Source organism: Melitaea cinxia, chromosome 11 (genome assembly GCF_905220565.1).
Source record: "Melitaea cinxia chromosome 11, ilMelCinx1.1, whole genome shotgun sequence".
NCBI classification, from domain to species: Eukaryota; Metazoa; Arthropoda; class Insecta; order Lepidoptera; family Nymphalidae; genus Melitaea; species Melitaea cinxia.
Genome location: NC_059404.1, coordinates 5,380,474 through 5,407,592, shown reverse-complemented (window position 1 = coordinate 5,407,592; position 27,119 = coordinate 5,380,474). Strand labels below are relative to the sequence as shown.

Sequence of the window (27,119 nt, the reverse complement as noted above, 5' to 3'; positions counted from 1 at the left end):
CACACGGTTACACGGTCGCTTAGATCGAATATAAAATCATCATACCTATCAAAAATTTCGATCTAGCGGATACATTGCTCCATAGCTTAATTGGCTAGAGCACCGACACGGTCAGTCGGAGATGCAGGTTCGATACCCGCGGGAATGGTCGATTTTTGATATAGTATATAAGAAATGTTTAAATGTTTTCTTGTCGCAGTCGGATAATTAAGCGTTAATAACCGCATTTTATTAGTAACTAACCATAAATTTGGTTAATTATCGGTAGCTAACGGGTTTTTTACAACTATAATTATGTCACATAAAAATTGATTTTTATTTATACTAGCGTTGTTGGGTGCTTTTTGCGATTTGCTCTTTGAGCATGAGAATACTGGCACGTTGTTCAGGCGGCAGCAATGCGATTTGTTCATCAGAAAGTTGCAACACTTGCATGATTAATGCAGCCTGTAAAATAAAATATATAATAATTACTACACCAAACTAGAAGAGTAAATGCTTAATTGGATTATTTTGACCCATAAAAACAATTTACAGCAGTACAGTTCAATATTATTAATTATTTTACTTGGTGTTATATTAGTAGATTTCATAAAATCAAAATCAAAAACAACTTTGTTCAATTAGGCCCTATGAGCACTTTCGAATCGTCATTTTACAAAGTAAAACTTTAAAGTGATTATTATTTTTGTAAAAGTAAAGCTACTACCGATATCGAAAAAAATATATAAACTGTGTTTTAATACAAAATTAGTAATATCTTGCATGAAATACAGCGTCACTAAGTCCACGCATCTTTATCAACTATGTAATCCTGCATCGAATAGTACGCATCATATATTAATTTTGTTTTTAAATAAAAACTTTAAGCTTATGTTGAGACAATTCCAAAATTGTTTGTGGGATATTATTATACATGCGAATATCATAACCCAGAAAGGAGACGTTTACTTTGCGCAGTCGGAAACTTGGGAGTTAAAATTTTGTTATTCTTTCTCGTGTTTACACTGCGATTATTGCTATTTATTTCAAAACAATGAATATTCTGGTGAAATGAAATCCTAATATTGTTATAAATATATTGCGACGCAATTGTTAATATGTCTATCTTTTGAAAAATATCCCGTAAGGAGATTCGGGGCTCCAAGATCGTAAATGCCTTGAATAGCCCTTTTGTGTAAAATAAATACAGTCTCAATATCCGTAGCATTACCCCACAGTAACAGACTGTAAGGCATAATACTATGGAAATAGCTAAAATATATTAAGCGTGCAGTTGCAACGTCGGTCAGTTGTCGTACTTTTCTAACTGCGAATGCTGCGGAGCTGAGTCTACCATTCAAGGATGATAAATGGGAATTCCACTGAATTTTTGAGTCCAAAAGTATCCCTAAGAAAACTAGTATCATTGACAAAAAGCCTCTTGTTGTAGGCAAAGAAAACTCAACTCACCTGGTTTTTTTGGCGTTCAAAATCTAGTTGTTTGTTTTAAACCAATCTTGAATTCGCGACAAAGAACTGTTCACGCCCTTATAATTTACTTTTTTCCTATCAACTTTAAATATAAAAAATGTGTCTTTTGCAAATAGCACTAAATCACAAATATCCTTAATATAAAATGACAGACCATTTATATATGTTAAAAAAGAAAAGGACCTAGAACCGATTTGTATGGAACGCCCATTTTTAGCACAGATCCAGAAGACTAAATAATTTAACAACATTTCTCAAATGCCGAATTTTGAAATATTAAGAGGTAAACTTACTTTTTCTTGATCTGAGGCACCTGATGGTATGCCTTGTATCGTTCTTGCTTGAGCCATGCTTGGCATACCGGGCGGCATTTGTTCTACAATTAAGAGAAAAACAAGTAAGAATAAAGATATTTTAAAAAGTTTCATAAAAAAGATGGCGTCAGCTCTAACGCGAGATTAGAGTTTACTCCTTAAAAACAATTACTGTGATATTTAAAAATTAAAATATTCTACTGCATTCAGCCTGTAGCATCCCACTGCTGGGCATAGACCTCTTTCTCCACGCAAGAGAAGGATTGGAGCTTAATCCATCACGCTGCTCCACTGTGGGTTGGCGGATATGTTCCCCTACTGTTAGTAACAATCGCTATCAGGTATTTATGGTAACACCCGGGACCGACAGCTTAACGTGCTCTCTGAGGCACGATGGGGAGACAAGGAAAAACATCCGAACCGGAAAGAAATATTTGTACAAATACAAATATCCATCCCGAGGGGGAATCGAACCCGCAAACTTTTTGTTATAACAACGGTTGTGATGTTCTACTAAATTAATCAAATTCAAATTAACTACAACAATAAAACTTGAATAAAGTCAAAACATAAATTGGCGCACACAGTAAACGCTGGTATACTATTATACATAATATAATTATCTTGCTAGAGCTAAGAGCACTATAAGGTAAGCATCACAGCAATTTCGTTTTTTCAGTCGATTTTACTCATCATATTTTTTCATACTACGCGCCATATTATATCGTTTATTAAAAAGTAAACTCGAAAAATAAAAATAAATATGACTTACGTTGAGGCATTTTCGTTTGCGTACGTGGATCGTTAGCACGCACTCGTGGATCTGAGCCGAATGACTGCATATTGGCCAGACGAGGGTCACGTGGAAATGAACTAAAGGTGAATACAATCAAATATTATTAACACAAAATATAAAGTACATAGAAAACAACAAACATCAACATTAATAGTAAAATAAAGTTGAAATGAAATGTGTGATTAATTACACACACTTAACGAACATTAGAAAAATAAAAATTAACATTCACAATAAAACTAACAATCAGTTGGATCAACTAAACGTAAAGGTATTTTTGGCATACAGAAAAATAAACTTCTGTAGATTTTTTTATCAAAAGAGCAATCAATACCAATAAGGATTTACTTAAATTGTTTTGAGTTGCTGAATCCATTACATAGTATAAAACAAAGTCACTCCCCGCTGTCAGTATGCTTAGATCTTTAAAACTACGCAACGGATTTTGATGCGGCTTTATTAAGTAAATAGAGTGATACCAGAGGAAGGTTTAAGTTATTTATATTAATACATGCATAATATAGTAGAGGAACACTGATAGTTTTAGAGGTTTCTAATGTGATATCGTAAATAAACACTTTTTTTTTTAGCTTACATTGCAAATGTTTATTTTATATTTTATATTTCGCATCAGGATTGCACCAGTGCAAAGCCAGGGCGGGTAGCTAGTGTGTAAATATGTCCCATAGAACACAAAGATCTGACTAAATCTATAACAAAATGTTTAAAGCCTAGCAAGTAAAAATCAATTTAGACAAAATTTAAATTTTCAATGTAACAGTTCTTTACTCATAGTGTCATCTCTGGGCGAATTAGTAACGTATTTAATTGTTAGTGTCTATTAAGAATCGACCTAAGTGTAGCTAAATCTATGTAAAAATGCCTAAGAATTCTCAATTTGTATGTGATTAGAAATTCTTATTTAAGCATTTAATATAATTTTTTTTATACTCAGATGTTACTATTATATTTCTTGTAAAAACTAAAAATTTCACAACATACCTACTCATTTTAAAAACAAAATTATCTTCATACAAATATTTGAAATTAAAAACAATATGGAAGTAAAAACAAATTATATAGAAACAATTTCGGCTTACATTCCAAAATAATATATCACACATTGTAACAACATGAGATTACAAATGTACAACTTACATTTCTTGTACCTCCACTGTTTGAGCAGGTCTTAAAATTGAAATCACAAAGCTCATTACACATCTTAGCATTTAAAAATAATATAAATTTGACTAAAATTTAATTATTCAAAAATTTGTATGTAGCTTTACATACGGTAACTTTTTTATCATCAGGTTCCTAGATACTAACTACTACATATTCTACATATGCATATTTTTCATGCCTATTTTTTAAGCAATACTTTTCCATATATTCTAAGTGAGAACAAATATTTGAAATTTATTAAAATATTAGTACTACCAAGCATTTACTTTCAATTGACATAAGATCCAAAAACAGTAATCTTAAATTTACTTTAAAATTAATTGATTTATTAAAAGTGCTAAGTTAAGAATAAGTACTCATATTACAAATTTTATACTGAAAATACTTATATAATTCAGTATAGTGTGGAGGTTTATAATATTCATTGTTAACTCATTTATCTCATCTGCGAAGCCAAACCAAGGATGTTTAAGCTCATATATAACAATATTTACATACATAATGTACTTAGCTGTATCCTACATTTCCACAAGTGTTAATTTGGGGGAAAAAATAGGCTATAATTAAATAAATAAGCCTTCCTATAAATAGTTTATCAAACACAAAAAGGGGCTTTCAATTTGGACCAGTAATTCCTGAGATTAGTGCAATTAAACAAACAAACTTATCAGCTTTATAATATTAGTATAGATTTACATAACAGCCAGCTTTGACTTTTCAGTCCAATAACATAATCTCTAGCTCTCTTTCTTTCTTCTTGTTTAGAAGAGTAGTAGTAATAGTAGAGTTAGAAAAGTTAAGCCACAGCAATTATAGAAATATAAGGGTAAACATACGCATCTGGAACGGGGGGTGGTACTGGATGGGGCATAGGCGGTAAACTGCGCATATCTTGATCCAGTAAAGGTGCCGGGGCTCTTGCACTGCGGAGGTCTACGTCCATACCACCCATTGACTGCATTGGCATTGGTGGTCGAGCTGGAAATAATAAAATTAATTAATATATCTATTTATAATATTTTCAATGTTCTTGGTGAGAATAACTAGTTACTGAAATACAAGTTTTGCTTAGAGGTGGGCTATTTGTATTAATTAATGATGGTTTAATTAATATACTTACGGGCATATTGATTCTGCGGTGGAGGGGGATTGTTCAGCAATGGGGGTTGATGAGCTGAAATAAAATAATATTTATTTTTAAACAGCTGTCATATTAATATTTTTGTTGGATGAATATTTATTATTAATACTAAATTATGAACAATACTTGACAAACAGAGAGAAGATGAGTAAGAGTAATACAATCAATATAAAGAGTAATAAAATATCATCATCATACATTGTGATTGACTGCTCGGCATATAAGTAGAGGTTGGTGGTGGCTTGTCTCCCGGCTGCAAAACAGGAGGTACTGGGTTACTTGGATGGAGCATGCTCTGAAACACACACAACATAAGTGATACTTACAAAAATCCAATATTTAAATTTTTTTTTTTTTAAATTTAGTACCAATTTTAAGGGTATTTTAACTAGTGATGATCCAGATATCCGTATCCGTATTAATGCCGAATGCAAGATAAATTCTATAGTAGTAAGAACAGATCAATTAGAGTATCCGATGCTGAAAAGGAACATTTTTATAAAGAACTAAAGTAGTTTTAAAGTAGTTTTTTTACTGATAATAACAATATTAGCAGGACACTTTTAGGTTACTCATAAATTGGTGAGTCTAAGTAAACAAAACTTGAATGATTATTTAGTAATTGAGTTATGGCTTTCACTATCTCTATCAATACATAGATAGACAATATTCAGTTAAGTTATGAGTGTTCACCGGCCATGATAGACTAAAATTTTAGAAATTAAATGGTATGTTTATTATTATTAGATGGAAGAAATACTTACAAATACAGTTAAAATTAAAAAGTAATATAACAAAAACATATGCAATAGTTTATACTTACAACTGCTGTTTGGGGGTCAACAATCCTCATTATTACTTGAGCTTGCAATAATGCGTAAGCCAACTGTGGGTTTTGTAACAACATGTTCCTTGCTTCAGTTGGATTATTCTACAAATATAAAAAGAGAAGTTTTCAAAAATTTAAACCATAGAAAGTTATGATTAACCATGTAAATAGTAAATAATAAGATATTACATGAACAATTGGCCAATCTATAAAGATATAGTTTATAAAATTTATTGATTAACTAAAAAATAAGCAAGGAAGATATACCTGAATACACAGTTTCATTTGCTTCATTAGTTCAAACATTTGTTCCGGAGGTAACGTGGCTACCGCTTTGCTAATAGCTTCTGGGGCCTTTTCAGGGTCCACGGGATCACCATAAGGATTTTCAACCTGTGAAAAGTTTCAGAAATAAGCTATAAAAAAACAAAAACCGATGTGATATTTTGTTGATTAAAAAGCAAAACATTCGAAATTTTTTCATATTTAGACATAGATTAATGAAATACAAATTTTTACCTGAGGTCCTTGCATTAATGCTTGCATTTCCATCCTCGATTTCTCTGTACAAGCATTGTCCACTCTAAGCGAACGTCCACCAATTTCATACCCGTTAAGATTTCGCATCGCACTAAGCGCTGTCTCCTGATCCTTATATTCACAGAAACCATAACCTTTTGGCTTTCCTGTCTCACGATCAAATACTAGTTTAAATGATAATACAGGACCAACTTCACTAAATATATCTTTTAACTTCTCCTCCGTAGCTTCGTAAGGAATATTACCCACTGAAAACAATAACCAAATGTTACTGGTAAAGCAAAAAATTACCCCGTTATAAAATACAAGCATAACTTTTATTTACCGAAAACTGATCTCATGGATTTATCCATAATACTTTGTTCCTCCTTTTCTTTACTTTTATCCATTTTTGCTAGCAATTAGTAACTTTATTTAAATAAGACACAAAAACCTATAGTAACAGCAATACCAAAATGCAAGCAAATTAGCAAAATGCTTCAGATTTTCAGAATAATCAGAATATTGACAGTTTTAACAGATTTGACACTGCACAAAACAGATATAGGTATGTCTGTTTTTTAAATTTGTATTTTGCAAAAACCAAACGTTACCAAAAAATGTGAGACTAAATCAATATGTATTACATATAATAAAAATATAACAGGTCACTGTCTGTACATTTTAGAAATGTGAGAAAAAAATATTATTGGGTCTTTATCAACGCAAATAGCACCCAAAACTTTGATTGTCAGAACTTTTGTCTGCTTGTCTGTGCGTTTATTCACGCTAATCTCAGGAACGGCTTATTCAATTTGTATGTGGTTTTTACATATATATTGTGGCAAGCTCAACTTAATATTTAGTGTTTGTTTCATGTCAATCGGTTCATGAATAAAAAAGTTATGCCAATTTAAAGAATCATGTTGAGCATGTAAAGTCACTATTCCAGCAGACTAAGTCACGAGCACAGCCAGTGAATAAATATATTTTAGCCACAAGTAATTGGATTTTCTTAAAAAATATTTAAATTGTGTTTGTCCTGTCACGACACTGGGGTGTTATCTTGATCATACGGATCGCATCGTTGCAGCTACAGTTACATAATTAAAAAGTTTCCCTTGAAGACATAAGATTTTCACGTTTACTACTGAAAGATTATTAAGTATAGAAAAATAATCACAGTGTTTATAACGAACGCGATGAGAAATATAAAAGCCTAAGAAACGGAGCAAGTATCAAAAAACAAAGGGTTTCTTTCAGGTCTCTGGTCAACGTCAAAAAACTGAATATACAGCGTTTCATCGTCACTTCAGCCTATGGCAGTCCACTGCTGGACATAGGCCTCCCCAAGTTCGCGCCAGACATCCCGGTTTTCCGCAATTCTTGTCCAGCCTACACCGGCAATCTTACGTAGATCGTCGGTCCAACGGGCCGGAGGACGTCCTACACTGCGTTTGCCAAGACGCGTTCTACACTCCAGAACCCGTCTACTCCAGCGGCCATCGGTCCATCGGACACAGATGACCAGCCCACTGCCACTTCAACTTGCTAATTCTGTGGGCTATGTCGGTTACTTTCGTTCTCCCGCGGATAGTCTCATTTCTAATCCTGTCTTTGAGAGAGACCCCAAGCATAGCCCGTTCCATTGCACGTTGAGCGACTTTAAACTTGTGGACCAGTCCCTTGGTCAGTGTCCACGTCTCGGCTCCGTATGTTAACACAGGCAGGACGCATTGCTCGAAAACTTGCTCGAAAACTTTTGTCTTCAAGCATTGCGGAATCTTCGAAGTGAAGACTCGACGGAGTCTGCCAAACGCCGCCCAGCCCAACCGAATCCTCCTATCGGCCTCCTTCTCGAAGTTGTTGCGGCCTAGTTGGATAGTATGGCCTAGGTAAATATAATCCTGCACAACCTCGAGAAGGGTACCATCGACCGATATCGGTCTCGGTATGACTTGATTGTTAAACATAACTTTCGTTTTGTCCAAGTTCATTCAGAGACCGACACGCTGGGAGGACTCGTGTAACTTATCCAACGTCTCCGCAAAGATGACAATATCGTCGGCGAAACGAAGGTGAGAGATCAATTCACCGTTGACGTTATTGCCTCGTTCCCCCCAATCTAAGGTGTTAAAGAAATTCTCCAGCGCAGTGATAAACAGTTTCGGTGATATTACATCTCCCTGTCTTACCCCACGCTGGAGGTAAATAGGTCCTGTTCTCTGGTCCCGGACATGAACGGTCATCGTAGTCGCGTCGTACATACATTTCAGTATCTCGATATATCGCCAGTCGATATGACATCTCTGCAGAGAGTCCAGGACAGCCCAGGTCTCGACAGAGTCGAAGGCTTCCTCGTAGTCCACAAATGCCATACACAGTGGTTGATTATATTCTTCTGTCTGTGTTTTGAATAATCTGCCGAACAGTATGGATGTGGTCCACGGTGCTATAGCCATTTCGAAACCCAGTCTGCTCTGGTGGTTGGAATTCGTCGAGTCTTCTGGTGAAACGATTCGTAACAACCCTCGAAAACAGCGTATAGACGTGGCTCAGAAGTGAGATCGATCTGTAATTCTTCAACAGAGACTTATCGCCTCTCTTAAAGAACACCACCACCACACTCCTAGACCACGCCCCCGGCGTGGTACCTCGGTGGACGATGGCGTTAAAGAGCCAAGGCTCTTAGGACAGGTCGCCCTGCGGCGTTAAGGAGCTCAGTCGTAACTCCGTCATCCTCCGGGGCCCTCCCGTTTTTATGCTGCCCGAACGCTGCACTAATCTCGCCCTCTTCGAAGTCGGGGATACTCTCCGAATAATGGTGCAACAATGGTGCCCGTGGATCTTAGGTGTCCCAAGTCACAGGCTTGCGTGCGCTTGACCAATACAGCTGTCCATAAAAATTCTCAACCTCTTCTCGGATCTGAGGGTGAGAGCCTACGGTTCTGCCATCCGCTGTTTTGAGCTTCACCCCAATGGTCTTTGGAATACTTTGGACCCCCTATTCTGCTCAATCAGAGTAGCAATCTCTCTCGTATTTGAGCAGCGGAGGTCTCAGCATACAAGTTTCCTTATCCTCTTGGAAAGAGCCCTCTGTTCTGGCGAAGCAGCCGGCAACTCGCGCCTCTGCCGCATCACATCCAAGGCTTCGGGAGAAAGTTTGGTCTGCTTCGTGGACTTTGTTGGTGGAAAGTGCCTGCGACCCAGTGTACACACCGTCTTCAACATGTTGTCGGTTATCTCGTCCACATCGCCAGTAGTTTCCAGTGAATCGAATCGGTTTTGTAGTTCCAATTGGAACTGCTCGGAGCCACATAGTATTTGGAGCAGCGTAGGTCGGAGAGTAGATTTCATCAAGCGGGCCCGCTCTTTTCGGAGGCATATATTCAGAGTGCTCCGTCCTAGCCGGTGGTCGCTGCCGGTGTTAAACCTGTTAACCACTGAGACATCTCTGAATATATGCCTTCTATCCGCTATGATGAAATCTATTTCGTTCCTCGTCACAGTATCGGAGCTTTGCCTTGTCCACCTCCTTTGGGGCTTCTTCTCAAAAAAATGAGCTCATCAAGAAGAGGCCCTCTGATTCGAGAAAGTTGACAAGCATCTGCCCCCTGCGATTCCTTCGCCCCAATCCGTATGGTCCGATGCTCGATCCGTCGCGGTCTTGTATTCCCACTTTAGCGTTGAAGTCTCCCATAACAACGTCCTTGTAATGTCTTCATACAAGACTTCGACTTCATCGTGATAGTGTGCCGAGGTCGGCGCATATACCTGTATCACTTTCAGGGAGTACCTGTCAGTGAGTTTAAGTACGAGATACGTTACCCGGGTCGACACACTGCTGACTTCTACAACGTTGCTAGTGAGAGTCTTGTGGACCAGAAAACCGACCCCACCTTGTTAGAGCCCATCACCTTCACGGAAGTAGAACAAGTGCCCGGAGTCCAGGATTATCGTGTCCCCACCCTCTCTTCGGACTTCAGTCAACCCCATTATGCTCCACTTAATGTGACTAAGTTCTACCTCAAGTTCAGTAAGGTGATGGTCCAACCGTAGCGTGCGTCCATTATACGTAGCCAGGTATAGTTTTGTATGGCAGCCTCCCGTACCCCGGTGATTTTTAGTACCCTCTACCTACCGTTACCGCGGCCGCTGCCGTAGCCGGGAATAGTGGGGCTGCCGGGAACTAAGGGCCGAAACTTTAGGCGTGAATTCATGGGGGTTTTTGCCCATAGTCACCACGCTGGGCAGGCGGGTTGGTGACAGCAGGGCTGACTTTGTCGCACCGAAGACGCTGCTGCCCGTCCTCGGTCTGTGCATTTAAAAAGCCAGCTCGGTCGGCTTCGCTAGTTCCATGGTAGTATTGGAACTTTGCTATCCCTTAGTTGCCTCTTACGACACCCACGGGATGAAAGGGGGTGGCTAAATTCTATAATGTCGTAGCCACACAGCACATATACAGCGTTTGGTTTATGCAAAAAAAAAATACTTTTTCATTAAACACAAATTTTTAATAATTGTTCTTCCTAACGTGTGATGTCTTTTACATATCATTGTAAATTGTGAATTAGGTTTATGATATAGTATCTAACGAGAGTCTCGCTCGAGACGGTTCGCTTTCCTTTAAATCAAATTGTTATAAGTTACAACCCATTACCATTACCGGCATAACGGCATTACGATACCTCCTTAATACCTCCCCTTAGTCAATTTTTATCTGTTGAAATTTTGCGATGTAAAATCATTAAATGCGTTTTACTAAAGCTTTTGCTTTTGATTTAAATTCATTTTAATTTAAATTAAGTGTACATGTTGTCAATAGTTTCGAATACCTCTGCGACCATATATAATTGAGTGTATGAAGTTTTCTTTGTTTAACGGTGTAATTCTGTTACACATTTCTCAAAATAGGTATTGATTGTTTTTCTTAGAAGTTCAGTAATAAAGAAAAATCGGTAATGTTTTACAATTAAAAGGAACAATACCGCTGGAAATTTGTGTTGCTATCCGATACTGCGTAAATTGCGGAATGAATCTTGACAATTCATCAAGAGAGAATTCGGAAGCATTAGATAGCATAGGTACTGTAAGCCCAAGAGAAAAATATCACGGAATGAGGGAGAAAAAATTGTCAGCTGCTTCATTAACAAACACGGAGGGTGCTCGGCCTAAGGTAGTCACAGTAAAACATCCTGAATCAAACAAGCCTAAACCTACAGCTAGGAAAAATAAACCTATACAGGCAGATCTAGATGTTATTAAGGAATTCATTAGATGTCGGGACGAAGGCGTAAAGCGGCTTGATTTGAGCAAATCTTCAATAACGTCTTTGCCACCTAATGTAAGAGATTTGACACATCTAGTTGAATTTTATTTATATGGAAACAAGTTAGTAGCCCTTCCTGCAGAATTTGGCTGTTTAACTAATCTTCAGACATTAGCTTTGAACGAGAACTCTTTAACAAGCTTACCTGATTCATTAGCTAATTTGAGATGCCTAAAGGTATTGGATTTGCGACACAATAAGCTAAGTGATATACCTGAAGTGGTCTATAAATTAACATCATTAACTACTCTATTTTTGAGATTCAATCGAATAAGAGTAGTCGGAGATGGCATTGCCAATCTTACAAGTCTCACAATGTTGAGTTTAAGAGAGAATAAGATTAAAGAATTGTCCTCAGGAATTGGGAAACTGGTAAACTTGGTTACTTTTGATGTTTCTCATAACCATTTAGAACATTTACCACAGGAAATAGGTAATTGTGTTAATTTGTCTACATTAGACCTTCAGCATAATGAGTTGTTGGACATTCCTGAGACAATTGGAAACTTACAGGCTTTGAATCGCATAGGTCTCCGATATAACAGGCTCAATGCTATACCGGCTTCACTGAGCAATTGCAAACACATGGATGAATTTAATGTAGAAGGAAACTCAATATCACAACTACCTGAAGGTCTTTTATGCAGTTTGACTGAGCTCACTAGTCTCACATTATCACGGAATTCATTCATGAGTTATCCAAGTGGAGGTCCTGCACAGTTTACTAGTGTTTCTTCTATTAATCTTGAGCACAACCAGATAGACAAAATACCTTACGGTATTTTTTCAAGAGCAAAAAATCTAACCAAGTTAAACATGAAAGAGAATTTACTTTCCTCTCTACCTCTTGATATTGGAACTTGGGTAAATATGGTCGAGCTAAATTTGGGTACAAACCAATTGGTTAAACTACCCGATGATATTCAAAGTCTTGTGAATTTAGAAGTGTTGATTCTATCAAACAACTTACTGAAGAGGATTCCACCTAGTATTGGAAACTTGAGGAAACTTCGAGTATTGGATTTGGAAGAAAATAAGTTAGAAGTTCTTCCTAATGAAATTGGATTTCTACAGGAATTAAAGAAGTTGGTAGTACAATCTAATCAACTGATATCATTACCCCGCTCCATTGGCCATTTGGTTAATTTAACATATTTAAGTGTAGGTGAAAATAACTTGCAATATTTGCCAGAAGAAATTGGTACACTTGAAAACCTTGAGTCATTATATCTTAATGACAACCCGAATTTATGTAATCTTCCATTTGAGTTAGCATTATGTGTTAGCTTGCAAATTATGAGCATTGAAAATTGCCCATTGACATCACTACCTCCCGAGGTTGTGTCTTCAGGGCCATCTTTGGTTATCCAATACCTAAAATCACAAGGACCCTACAGAGCTATGTGATATGAGGTTGAAGATTATCAGCCTGCTATATCAGGAAATGATAATATTTAAATGGAATACAAGTGTGTACACATTAAATGGTTTTAAATAATTTTCTTTACCAAAATTGAGAATATTATACTTGAACTTAACATTTTATTAAAAAATTGCTAAATTTAAAATGAGGTTAATCCTTATTTGATGTCTCTCTAAAACACTCAAAACAAAACTCATTTAATCTGATGTGACTTTCTTATATAAAAAAAGAAAATAATTTATGAGATAATTTTTAGCATCTATAAAGCCTATGTTACTGTAATTATTGCTGTATATAATGTATATGCACAAACTGTAGGCTAGTATATCTATCTATAATCTTCTATGAAAAAAATAGCATTTTTGCAATATAAGCTGTATCAGTCGAATGATATCATGTAGAAGCCAAAATACAGATGACATACAAATAGTATGCTAATTATATTTTCATACGTCTTTAATAAGCTTGTTATTTTGATATTTGTAAAATATCTGATGCTTTGTAATACTGTTTATAATAAACTGTTTATTGATTATAAATATGTTACGAGTCTTGTAGTTAAAAGTTTCATGGCTCTCTTGAGTGGTCTAAACACTTTTAAAAGTATAAAAGTTAATGTTGTAGGTATTTTATAATGAAAACAAAAAAAAAATTGTTCTAAACAAGTTTACTGTATGTGTTTTCCTAAATGTTTCTAGGACTATTCTGCTAAAATTAATTGTATTCAATATTTTCTACTTCATAATAAGAACTTTAATGCCAATGTTTGTAATTTCAAGTTGTATGGATCTCAATGTTGGTCAGTATTCAACATCTCTTCTTTAGTATTATTAATCTTATAATATATATTTTGTGAACTCTATATGAATGTTTTATATTGCAATACAAACGTTGTATGCAATATTATTAAAAGTAATTCAGTTTCAAAGCCCATTAATGCCTATTTGTTTAATAGGCAATATAGGATTATATTTATAATTATTTTTAGTGATAATCAAATAACTTGATGTTTAAATTAGATCTTAGATATGTGTTATTTATCAATGTTGTCCTGAAATGTTGCATTTAACTGTTCTTTGAAATATTCATAATTTGACATTATATAATTTAAGTAAACCACCAAAATTTTCTACTTATTCTTATGTTTTGTGTAAATAATAGGAAAATGTTGACGTAAAAATGAAATAATGGGACTAGTCATTTTAATCACTTTTGTTGTGATGCAGGTTCCTCTGCCCACCTCAAATTTAAAACATGTAATTTGATACAAAATAAGTCATCATATTTTACATATAATGCTTATTGTCTTCTTTATAAAAGGAATACAGATTACACAAAGCATAATCAGTATGACACAATAAACATGACAAATTGTATCATTTAGTGCTGTATTAGAATACAGTCTTCCAACTACTTTATTTTTCAAAACCAATCATCAAAGTTGACTATTTTATATAACTAAAATAACTTGTTAATGATGAAGCTGTTTGTCAAACTTTGAGTGTTTGATCAATCATTTGATAGAATGTAGGTGTGTTTGACGAGTTGCTCAAGTAATCTTACATGTTTGATAATAAATTCTAATTCATATATGTATATGTTGGACAACAACATTGAAAGAGTTCCTATTCTTGTTGTTTGTCATACAATATCTAGTCAAAGTAACATCATGACGGCATCGGAAACAAAAACCCCAAACGAGACATATATCTGTTTGATTAGTATGTTTGTTGATAAAAAATAAAGTTTGGCAAACATTTTTTTAGTTTGATAATTTACAGGATCCTTAAACAGTCAGAATGAACCAGTGAATTGAAGAGATAAAAATGCAAGTTAAAAAATTTGTTCAAATACAAACTATAAGTTTGTTGTTATATAGATAGTATACATTCTTTCATTTGTATAATGTATTTAAAAGCTGGTTTATGATGAGGATAAAAACAGTAGTGATAAATGAAGTAGCATTTAAGTCTGCCACTGCATGGAGATTTTCATTATAAAGTTTATCTAGATGTTAGAAATTAAATTGGCATTTATTGTTATTTGAATTATAAAAATAGAATGTTTTAAATGTCGACATAAAAAGTGCGAAATATTGATATAATTTATGTGAATTACTTGGTGTTAAATCAACAATATCTTAATCCCATGTGTATTAATATGTTTTAATGAAATATTGTGGTATATGAAATAAATGACATAATCAATGTTGATTTTTCATTTTTTGTCTCTGGTTTTTAGGGAATAGTTAAATAAAAATATCACAAATATAATTCAATAATTTATAAAGTGCAGTACATATTACAATAAGATTTTATTTGTAAATTGCGCATTTGTTCTTACAATATAAATAATTAAAGTTTATATACACAATAATTTCAAAGCGTTACCTGTAACTCAAAGCAGTCTATAAAATACTTGAGTAATATCGATGCGGTATAATCACACTAAATGCTTTGTTATCTTAAGCTATGTTTTTCACATACAAAAATATTTGACCTAAAAACGACTATAAACCACTTCCTATTTCGTCATGTGTATTATCGAAACTGGAAACTATATATACCTACTTAAAAAACGTTATTTAAGTTATAAACACATTCGAGTATAAGAAAATATCAGAAAGTTTTTAGACATAATTAATAAACAAACCGTTTTTCATTCCATCTCTTAACTCTAATTCGAGTTATGTTAGTACTAAACTATTTCCCCAAAATCTTTTTCATTGTTCATCTTGTAATATCTACCCTGAGAATAACCATAAATTCTTAAGGCAAATACATTCATAGCGGTATAACGTCAGTAGTATCTAGCTTAGATCTACTAAACATGTGCCTAAATTATTATTTTCTAAGTCGCAATTTATGATTATAAAAGAAAACTATTACAAAATGCTGACCGCTATATAAATGCCTGTCAATACAAAATATTTACTCTCGCAACTAAGAAATTACCATTATTTGAGTATGTTATACACATATCTAGCTTCACAACTAACTGTCAGTCCTTATTCACATCTTGCATAAGAATATATTTTAAAACTTCAAAATATTGAGGTCATTTGCATAATATTATAAAAAAATAATATTATCATTTCTCAGTTATCGTTAACAGTAACAATTTGTTTCCAACCATTTATACCACACATGAAACCTAAAAAATATTGAAACTTACACCTATTCATAAATCTTTGGCATTTACTTCCATTTACTTAAGAAAACAGTTTACATAAATAAGATATTCACATTTGTGATGTAATAATGCATTAAGACAACACTGTTTATATTTGAAAAAATTAGTTATGGCACATTGCAATGAATCAATTATTAGGAAAATTAGACTTTGATTGACTTCAGAAATAAATTAGCATCCTATTGCTGGTATAGAAACATATTATTACTGTTGTCTTGAGATTCCTGCATTATGTGACATTATCATACTACTGTCATAGGGTGTGTGACATATTTACATGATTAAACACTTCCTTTGGTGTCTCTTCTGTGGCTCCGGTCTTAATACTGCACGGACAGCTTCATCAAAGACCTGAAATAACAGTTTATAATGAATCACCACATATAGATTACATAATAAATTATTTATTAAGGAAGAAAATTAGATTCATTAATTACTGAATTGCATATTTAGAAGACCAATGTGGTATTCAAAGTTTAATGCAATAGGTACAAAGTTTAAGGACCATTTTTAATTTTATACAAATTTCTATATTTAGCCTTATTACAGTATTTTTATCGGCACCACATATTCGGGCAGGTTCTATTCACAAGAAAAATTATAAAAGTAATGAAGTCGCGACGGATAGGTTCATCACTCATCATCATCACTACAGCCAATTGCAGTCCACTGCTGGACATAGGCCTCCACAAGTTCACGCCAAAAATGTCGTGAACCCATGTGTGTTGCCCATAGTCACCACGCTGGGCAGACGGGTTGGTGACCGCAGGGCTGGCTTTGTCGCCCCGAAGACGCTGCTGCCCGTCTTCAGCCTGTGTATTTCAAAGCCAGCAGTTTGATGGTTATCCCGCCATCGGTTGGCTTTATAAGTTCCAAGGTGGTAGTGAAACTGTTTTTTCCCTTAGTCGCCTCTTACGACACCCACGGGAAGAGAGGGGATGGCTATATTCTTTAATGCCGTAGCCACACAGCATAGATAGGTAATATATAAATCAGTATTAATCGTGACGCATATATGAGCCTTTTATGCTACATTAATACCCTTATTTTTATATGACTAGGTTGACAAACAAGCTTACGCCCCACCTGATATAAGCGGTTACCGTTACTCTTTGCTTAGCGTGACAAGATATATCAAAAAGATTAAAAAAACAACAAACTATTAATCTTTATGCTAATTTTTAGTCACGAAATCATTTAAAGGGTAGCTTTTTGATTTTTGGCAGGGTATGTCTTACTTAGTATGAGAAGAGGGTCTCCAAAATGTTATTAGGTGTTTCCACGTGACATATTTTATATGGACGGCCTTTATTATTACGGATGGATTTCAACATAATCAATGTCGACACAGAACAGGCAAGACCATTTATTAATTATCTAATGCAGAAAAAGGTAATACTTACTTGCTTGAGACCACGTTGTGTCAAAGCAGAACATTCCATGTACTTGACGGCTCGTATTTTATTAGCAAGCTTTTGACCCTGTTCTCGCTTTAAAGGAGACATGCCTTGCTCTGAGAGTAGACTTAACGTCTCACGGTCATCCCTTAAGTCAATTTTTGTACCTAATTGTAAAAATAAACACATATAAAAATAAATGTTAACATTTATTATAATTTTGTTTTAAGTAAAAGGTAAATCTTATTCAATGTTCTTACTTTTCTTAGCATATGGTACTAGGTAGTTGTATAGGGTACTTGTACATAAATACGTTCACAAATAGGGGGGAGGGTCTTTGCTTAGCGCGATAGGACTAAAAAAACTATAGTTAATCTGTATGTTTTTTTTTTTAATTACGAAATCATTGATGGGCCTAGCTTTATAACGTACTATTTATTATTATGTACAGGATTATTGTAAATAAAATCTTTTGTTATATTTTAGTAAGTAAATAATTTTTAAAAGTACTATTTGATTTTAAAAATTCCTTTATTTAAAAAAAGCTATAATCTAGAAGTAGCACTTTTACCCTTTGTGAAATATAACGATTTATAGTAGCCAAATAATTATTATTGTTAATGGAGGGAAAACCAAACGAGACAAAATGTAAATTTTTTACTCACCAACTAGTATAATAGGAGCATCAGGGCAGTGATGTTTTATTTCTGGATACCATTTTGAAGTCACATTCTCATATGATGATGGACTGAAAATATTAAATTCAGGTAAGCATATTTAACTATCCTCTAGTTCAATTATTAATTATAAAAATTAAAAATAAATCTTATGTCTAGTACAGTTTTATTATAATTATTATTATTCTTGAAATGGCTCCCTCGCGGATTTGCCAATATCAGAGTATTTAAACTTTGCTTTATTTGGAGTTATAGTAGGAGTACAAGTTCGGCTCCAATTCCCGCACAAGTTTGCCTAAAAGAAAAGTTAACTTGCCTAAGACAAAAACACACAAACATATATAAACATATAATAGTAAATATATACTTGGAATATTTAACTTTTGTGAGATATCTCTCTTCCGTTAAAGTTTTATTTTGTTAGTTTCAATGAAAGTGCATAAAGAAGTTATAAACGGGGAAAAAACACACATTAATAAGGATTTTAGGTCAGTATGACGTGGAATCTCAGGGGAAAGAGCATCGTACGAAGAAAATCGTAATTTAGGACAAGGAAAAAATATATGTTCTGGGGTGCCTTCGTCTAAACCACATTCACAAATAGATGAGTGTTTAATTCGTACTTTCGCCAGAAATACAGGTCTACACGAGAGGTCCAACCTTAGACGACATATAGTTGAGGTAACGGCTTTGCTTGCATCGCGATATTTAAAAAACCACAGCTTGACTAATACTAATTCTTGAATGCTAGCATAGTACTTCTCTTTAATGAGGCTACTATGGGACCATTGTTCACCCCAGTCTGAGAGCATGCGGGTTTTGGAAAGGGTCATGAGATCATAACAGTAAACCCTATATTGACACAATATTCCATATGTAGTGACTTCCTTCGCATAGTAATCGATAACCGTTGCCTTCGATACCTGAGTGACCAGGTATCCATACCAGTTCGACATGGATCCCCTTTGAGTGACACTTAAGAGCAAATGCTTTATCTTTAGAACTAGATAGAATTTAACTTTCGATTTAAATTGATTAGAAAGAATGGCTTGAAGTGAGCATTGGGAATCCGAGAGTATAACAGATTTATCTAAATGGTGCAACTTTATGTAGGATACTGCTTCGAAAATAGCCAAAAGTTCACCAGTAAAAACAGAATAATGTGGAGGCAATTTAAAATGTAGTACCACGTTAAATCTCGGAATCCACACTGCTGATCAAATACATCCCTCCTGGGTTAATTCTGAAGCATCTGTAAATACATGTATCCAGTCATTACAAATTTCATTAATTTTAAAGAAGTTAAGGTAAGGTAATTTAAGGAAGGTAAGTTAAGTTAAGGAAGTTAGCGAAGGAGAAACCTTTTTCTATACCAAGATTTAAGAGCCATTTCACAATTTTACGCTCTGCAAGTTTAGGTAAATTTGGTCACATCGCGCGAGTCGTACGAGCCGCGCGATCGTTGTGCTAGTAAGTATAGTGTGACAACGAAAAGACCATCGTGATCATTTTCTAATGTATAATAAAAATTAATAACTATGGTATAAAATGTTTTTTAAATAATTAATTTGTTAAAAATTTCAAGTATGTTATATAACAACAGTCAATAAATTTCAAATAAAAATAAAAAATCAATTTTATGAAACAATTTTTTTTTAAATTGATTTAGTTTTTTCAGTTTACGAATGAATCTAATATTTACGATATGAATAAAATAGCATTTTATGACATCGACACCGACAAACATATTAATTAACAAATAACAAGACAAACAGAGACGTGCTAGTGTATCTTTCCTATTATTTGGTGGAAATTTTTGTGTTTATTGTTGAACTTTGTATACTGTGCCGGTTTGTTTTGAATAGTAGTGCTGTTTTTATTTTATGTAATAAGTGGTAGTCTCTAATATGGAGTGGGACGCTTCACCTCCTCCTGATGGAGGAGGTGGCGGCGTTGGCGGCAATAAAAGGCACTTGTCAATGGATCCTGATGCTGAAAGTGTAAAGAAAGCCTCTCCTCCGTCTGCCTCTGTGCAAGACACTTATACTGATCCAGATTTCACAGGTAATAAAGTTGCTTATAATCAGGATGATAAAGGTCCCTTTTCTGTTCATATTTCTAAATTGGAATCTGTGCAAAAATCTGGTCCATCCATTCGCCTTCTCAATTTCGCACAGTTCCTTCATAAGAACTCCATAAATGGAATTGTTAACGGAGGCATTAAAAACCTAGGCAGAAATAGGATTTCTGTAGATTTTTTGTCGGCTGATCTAGCAAATTTATTTGTCCATAATCCTATTCTATCCGCAAATAACTACGAGGCTTCTATCCCACAATATCAAGTCACGAGGACTGGCGTGGTCCGCTCTGTCCCCATTGAATGGTCTTTATCAGATATGGTTGAGGGAATGGAATACCCTCATAACTGCGGTAAAGTCATCAAAGCTCGTCGCCTAAATAAAAAAAGAATTACCGATGGAAAACCTGAATGGATACCTACTACTACAGTTGCCCTAACCTTTCTTGGACAGAATTTACCTGAGAGAGTTTTTTGTTTTCACGCATCCCTTCCTGTTTCTTTGTACCAATTACCGATCATCCAATGCTTTGCTTGTTGCCGTTTCGGTCACACTAAGGGCCAGTGCCGTTCCACCCCCCGATGCTACAAATGTGCTCAACCTCACTCTGGCGAAACCTGCTCTGTCTCAGATGAAAATGTCTCTTGTCTTTTCTGCAGAGGCAATCATAAGGCTACAGAATCTTCAAAATGTCCGGAGCATGAAAGGCAAAAGCAAATTAAACTAATTATGACCAAAGAGAGTATTGGTTACACAGAGGCTTCATCACGTGTCCCTCATCTGCCCCGGCTATCCTATGCTGCAGCTTCTCAAGCGTCGCCTAGGCTAGAGCCCTCCCCTCAAGTCACTTACCGATCCCAAAGCTCTCCTACAGATCCTTCTCCTCAAATCACTCACCAATCCCAAAGCTCTCCTACCATCCCCTCTACCTCCTACCGTAAAACGGTGTTCAGTACTCCTCGTCCTAGTACCCCTTTGCGCCCCTCTTATGATGTTTATGCTCATTCCTCCCTCACCAACTCTCCTAAATCTACCATGTCTAACGGTTGTGCTTTTCCTAATCCCCAAATGATTGAGCCGACCCCAAATTTAACTCCTAACGATAATTTAATTGAGATTTTGATCTGCGCTCTTGTCAACATGATCTCTAAGTTTGGAGACGCTTTACCGAACAATGTCCTAAGTTTATTGCAAACTTTTATATCTACTTTAGTTAATAAAAATGCTGGGTCGCACGATCATTCAATGGAATTGTAGAAGTATTCGAAATAAAAAACATGAACTAATTTATTTAATCAATAAATATAAACCTGCAATATTTGCTCTTTCAGAATCTAGGCTTCAGCCTCGTTCTATATTTAGAGTACCTGGCTACTTGTGCTTACGTGATGACAGAGATGATGGCTACGGAGGGTCCGCTCTTCTGATTGATAGAACTGTTACCTTCTCGCAAATTCATATCCCTTACCATGGTCCTGGTTTTCAAATAATTGGTGCTAAAATATTTAATGTATTATTTTTTTCAATCTATTTACCACACCCTAGTTCAGCATTAATTTCAGAATTAAACAATATCTTATCCACATTTTCATCTCCACTTGTCATCTTAGGAGATTTTAATGTTCATCACACACTCTGGGGTTGCGGTAAATGTGACTCAAATTCCTCATCACTGTTGTCATTTTTTGATAATCTCAATTTATGTGTCTTAAATGATGGTACTCCGACAAGAAGAGGTGCCCCGAGTGAAAAACCTAGTGCAGTTGACCTCTCCGCGTCATCTCCGAGTTTAGTCATGTCCTTCGTGTGGATGGTCTTACCGAACTCATTCGGTAGTGATCACTTTCCCATATTAATAAATTTTGATTCCGCTCCTAATAAATCGGCTCCTCTCCCTCCTCTCTTAAAATACCGAACTCAGAAAGCTGATTGGCGTAAATTCTCATATTTTCTTGATTCTAAAATTGCTACCCTTCCTCCGGTCTCTGACAATAATTTTTTACTGTGTTATGATCTGTTTATTTTGTGTCTAACCTCTGCAGCTGATGAATCAATTCCACTTAAAAATTCTTTTCTAGATAAAATACCTTCGCCCCCATGGTGGGACTCTGAATGCACAGATAGTATTCGGAAACGCAAGGCTGCTGAGGTTACCTATCTTTCTGATTTATCGATGATTAATTACCTAAATTTACAGAAAACAACTGCTAAGACTAAGCGCTTACTCTCAAAGAAAAAGACTAGTGGGTGGCGTAACTTCTGCGAGTCTTTGTCACCGCGAGCTCCTGCCTCGCTTGTGTGGAGAAAAATAAAATCTTTCAGACAAATTTTTCAGGATGATCGTATCGTCTCTTCTAACGATTCCTCTTACTGGTTGCCTAACTTTGTTAATAATCTAGCTCCTCCCTATGTTCCTTCTGAAAACATTTTTTTATGTCCTCCCTCTTGCATGGCTTCCGAAAGATTCAACGATTCCTTCTCTTTAAATGAACTACTTTCTGCCCTTGATGGACTTAAGGATTCTTCGCCTGGGATCGATGGTATCCCATACTCCTTTATTATGAAATCCCCCACTTCTGTTAAACTATATCTGCTTGATATCTTTAATTTAATCTATAGCTCCGGAATTGTCCCTGATTCGTGGAAAACTCATATTATCATCCCTATCCTAAAACCTAATAAAGACCCCAGGAATCCTTCTTCATATAGACCAATTGCTCTTTCATCTGTTATGACTAAAATTATGGAACACCTTATTAAAAATAGATTAGAGTGGCTTATAGAGAGTCGAGGCCTATTGTCTAAATACCAATTTGGCTTTAGGAAGGGTATGGGCTCTTTAGATAGCCTCAGCATCTTTACCACCGATGTTTGGCGTGCCCTTAGCTCTGGGAAACATGTTATTGGTGCCTTCCTTGATATCTCATCTGCATACGATAACGTTGAGCTCCATATTCTCCGTCAGAAAATGTTTAACTTAAACTTGCCGATGAAAATGATCAATATTGTTTTTAATCTTTACTCTGCCCGATACATCACGGTTCGCGTCCAAGGTTTATTACTTCCAAAAAGAATAGTCTGGAAAGGGCTTCCTCAGGGCTCCGTTCTGAGCCCCCTTTTGTACAATTTGTATACTTACGACCTTGACAAATCGGTCCTCTGTTTTTGCAATATTCTACAATATGCTGATGACATTGCTCTTTATTCTTGTTCTTCAACTTTTTCCGAGGCCACTTCTAGACTTAATTCTGCCCTGTACTACTTAAATAATTGGTTAAATGATCATGGTCTTACCTTGTCTGTCCCAAAATGCTCTGGCATCGTTTTCACTCGAAAACGCTCTGTCCCAGATAGCGTGTCTCTTCACATCAATAGTCAACCTATTGCCATTCAGAATCACGTAAAATTTTTGGGAGTCATACTGGACTCCAAAATGTCGGGCGTTCAACATCTAAATTATATTTCTAACAAATGTGAAAAAAATATTAATATTCTAAGATCTCTCTCGGGCGTTGGATGGGGATCGCACCCTTATTCGCAGAAGTTGTTGTACAATGCGATTATACGTAGCCATTTTGACTATGCAAGTTTCGTTTTGGAACCATGTAATAGGGTTGCTCTCTCATATTGGACTAGATTACAAGCGAAATGCCTACGAATTATAGCTGGAGCAATGAAAATGTCTCCTACTAATGCCCTTCAAGTGGAATTGGTTGATCCTCCTTTACATCTCCGCAGACAGTTCTTATGTGACAGGTTCCTTATTAATGCCGTACAAAACTTTTCTCACCCTTTAATTAATAAGCTCCATGATCTCAATCAGCTTATTAATAATTCAAATTTTTGGACCTATAAAGATAAACCCCCCCTTACTAAATCTTTTCTTAAAATCAACATCAATGGTATATATCAGTTTGACAAAAATCCACTATTCACGTATAGCTACGATTCCTTGATATATCATCCTAGAATTATCCTGAACCTAGGAATTACTAAAGAATCACCTGGCGCCGCACTTGAGTTTAATAGAATAATCGATTCGGACTGGTCAGAATGGTTACATTTCTTCACTGACTCATCTAAAATTAACCCCGAGTTAAACGTTGGTTCTGCTGTCTGGATTCCTAAATACAAAATTATCTTGAATTACAAACTGCCTCCTCTCTCCTCAACTTTCTCAGGTGAATGTATTGCCATTTTGGAAGCTGTCTTGTATATTGAATCTCATGGTCTTAATAAATCTGTAGTATTCACTGACTCTCGAAGCTGCCTCCAGGATTTATTGAAAAGTCCATTTCATGCTAAAAATAATCTTCCCATTACTCTAAAGATAAAAGAAACACTGTTCAAATGTCATCAGTCGAATATTGAAGTAGCGCTTGCTTGGATACCGAGTCACAGCGGTATAACAGGTAATGAGATGGCAGACATATGTGCAAAAGACGCCATTCACCTAGGCTGCGATAAATATAATAAATGCTTTACCCGAGACTTTAGAAGTTTGGCTAAACAATACCTGGATAAATCTTGGGATAGATTAAGGCAATCTTCAAGACTAGTTACAGGTAAATATTATGGCAATATCCAGCCGTGTATCCCTGTCAAGCCATGGTTTTTTAAATACTCCGACCTAGGTAAAATAACTACGTCGATAATTATCCGTATACGATTGGGTTTCTCCTGCACACCTGTGTTCTTAGCTAAGTTACGCATTCGTGATAGTTCCTTATGTGAATGTGGCTTGGAGGAAGGATCTCTCGATCATTTATTTTTTAATTGTCTGAAATTAACTGTATCACTATATGATATGCTTCCCAAAAACATTCCGCGGCCGGTCAATGTTTGTTTTCTTCTAACTTTAGTGCCATCTTCTTTTTGTGTTGTCTTAGCTAAGTTTATTAGAATCAATGATATAAAATTATAATTTACCAATAAATTAAAGTTAAATAGTCATGTCAAATATTTTCAACTAACTGCAGTTTAAGCGGCTTATCCCACTATTGTACTGTCAAAAACGGACCGTTTCCGGACTTATACACTTTCAGTAGGTACTTGTCATTGGCAAAATCATCGGCGAAAAGCTGATGGAGCCATAGTCTTTAAAAAAGAAGAAGAAGAAGAAGACAAACAGATTGAAATGCCTATTTGTAATGATAATGTGAGAAAAGAAAATTAAATTATACATTTAGAGAAATTATCATTATATTATTTTACAGTCATTTTCGTAATATGTTTATTATATTTATATTTTATTATGAAAGTATCAAATGCGGTTTATCCGCTATAACAACAGGCGCTTGGGGCGTGTGAGCGAAAGAGACGGCTGCGCTAAATTTGGCGTGGACCTTACCTCTAAGAGCGCTAGCGCTCGACTGATTTACTGGGCTTGATGCGTGGTAATATATACTATCTTTTTATTATTTAATATAAAATGTATTAAAAACGATTACATCTTTTATATTACAAAGCACAAAAAAAGACGTTGAATACTTTGATTGATTACTGACAAAGGGGTACAACTTTACAAACATTACCTATTTCCTTACAAATAGCACAGATAGAAGAATGTGAGTTAGACCAAAAAAATCATTTTTTTTATTTCTGATAATGCCCAAGATCAAATCACAAAAAGGATATAAGTCGACTTATATCACTTATCAAAGGAGGCACAGAAATATAACTTTGAATTGTCAACAAAGTGACTACTTCAGAATGTAGAATCTGCAGAGAAGAATCAAAAAGAAGCTCCACTGTTACTCTTTTAAAAGAATTGTATTTATTATAAAATTAGTAAATTCAAGTAATAACACATGAAATACAGAGCCGTTTGGTCAGAAGTGCTTATGCAAATGTTTATATAAAGCAGATTATTGCATGAAAAAGCTTGAAACAGGGAAAATAAATGTTAAAAATTTGTATGTGCAACCCATATAAAATATAAATAAATAAATATAAATATCTTATAGCATACACACATCGTCGTTTGTTCCTGTGATAAGCAACTTAATGCTTGTGTTACAGTAACGGCTGACTCCTTATAATAGTTATTCTATACAGTAAAAGTTGTAGATAATTGACATTGACATTTCTTTAGAATTAAATATTTTAATATGAATCAACAGGCATAAATAAACAGTTCAATTTTCATTATGAAATAAAAAAGTAGATATAATCTTCATTCAATAACAGAAAAAAAAATAACAATAACAATTCTTATTAGACCACTACTCCTATGTCTTTTTCTATGGGATTTTTAGTATGCACAGTACCTTGTCACACTAAAGCATATAAGGAAGACATCTGTTTGTGGATAACTTAAAGGTCTCAGTCTATCATAGTCCTCTTGCCCAGCTGTATCCCAGAGTCCTAAAGACACCGCTACTCCATCCACAACCATAGGAGCTGAGTAATTATCAAATCTAAAAACATATATGCATTATTTTATAAGACATTTTTAAGACAATTTTACATTTTTACACTAGCGTACTGAAGCGGAAATTATTTAAAGAATTGTTTAAACTACACAAAACACGATTATGATGAACAATACGCCTACTTACACTGTTGGAACATATTCGCCCGGAAAACTGTCTGTAGTGTATGATATTAACATACAAGTTTTGCCCACAGTTCCATCACCCACCACTACACATTTAATCGGTCTTCCTGACGACATCTAAAAGAAGATAGTGTGTATATTGATAAATAAAGACAAGCCTATGACTCACGAAAAAAACTATGATTGATTACCAACACACTTGAAAAT

At 35.1% G+C, this 27,119-nt stretch overlaps 3 protein-coding genes across 3 annotated transcripts; 1 reads left to right on the top strand and 2 right to left on the bottom strand.

Moving 5' to 3' along the window:
• Positions 1-295: 295 nt before the first annotated feature.
• Positions 296-6,802, bottom strand: LOC123657848 (cleavage stimulation factor subunit 2 tau variant). Its single transcript, XM_045593351.1, has 11 exons — positions 6,604-6,802; positions 6,258-6,526; positions 6,006-6,131; positions 5,733-5,840; positions 5,108-5,204; positions 4,893-4,942; positions 4,616-4,723; positions 3,024-3,037; positions 2,560-2,660; positions 1,767-1,849; positions 296-447 (listed from the first exon to the last, which is right to left on the bottom strand). Exons 1-11 carry the CDS (start codon positions 6,665-6,667, stop codon positions 325-327), a joined length of 1,143 nt encoding a protein of 380 aa, XP_045449307.1. The 5' UTR covers positions 6,668-6,802; the 3' UTR covers positions 296-324.
• Positions 6,803-10,788: 3,986 nt separating this feature from the next.
• On the top strand, positions 10,789-15,217 carry LOC123657759 (leucine-rich repeat protein soc-2 homolog). Its single transcript, XM_045593270.1, has one exon. It carries the CDS (start codon positions 11,290-11,292, stop codon positions 12,991-12,993), a length of 1,704 nt encoding a protein of 567 aa, XP_045449226.1. The 5' UTR covers positions 10,789-11,289; the 3' UTR covers positions 12,994-15,217.
• An 87-nt stretch (positions 15,218-15,304) lies between these two features.
• Positions 15,305-27,029, bottom strand: LOC123657763 (ras-related C3 botulinum toxin substrate 1). Its single transcript, XM_045593275.1, has 5 exons — positions 26,914-27,029; positions 26,623-26,772; positions 18,264-18,346; positions 17,605-17,765; positions 15,305-16,552 (listed from the first exon to the last, which is right to left on the bottom strand). The coding sequence occupies exons 1-5, from the start codon at positions 27,027-27,029 to the stop codon at positions 16,475-16,477; spliced, it is 588 nt and encodes a 195-aa protein (XP_045449231.1). The 3' UTR covers positions 15,305-16,474.
• Positions 27,030-27,119: the final 90 nt, after the last annotated feature.

Excerpts from the sequence above, each read along its gene's own strand:
- LOC123657848 (XM_045593351.1), bottom strand. The coding sequence starts at position 6,667 with ATGGATAAAAGTAAAGAAAAGGAGGAACAAAGTATTATGGATAAATCC. Across the intron at positions 6,527-6,603 it reads ATCCATGAGATCAGTTTTCG|TGGGTAATATTCCTTACGAA; the intron begins GTAAATAAAAGT and ends TATTGTTTTCAG. Across the intron at positions 6,132-6,257 it reads CATTAATGCAAGGACCTCAG|GTTGAAAATCCTTATGGTGA; the intron begins GTAAAAATTTGT and ends AACTTTTCACAG.
- LOC123657759 (XM_045593270.1), top strand. The coding sequence starts at position 11,290 with ATGAATCTTGACAATTCATCAAGAGAGAATTCGGAAGCATTAGATAGC.
- LOC123657763 (XM_045593275.1), bottom strand. The coding sequence starts at position 27,029 with ATGTCGTCAGGAAGACCGATTAAATGTGTAGTGGTGGGTGATGGAACT. Across the intron at positions 17,766-18,263 it reads TGCTCCTATTATACTAGTTG|GTACAAAAATTGACTTAAGG; the intron begins GTGAGTAAAAAA and ends TTTTACAATTAG. Across the intron at positions 16,553-17,604 it reads CACAACGTGGTCTCAAGCAA|GTCTTTGATGAAGCTGTCCG; the intron begins GTAAGTATTACC and ends CTGTTATTTCAG.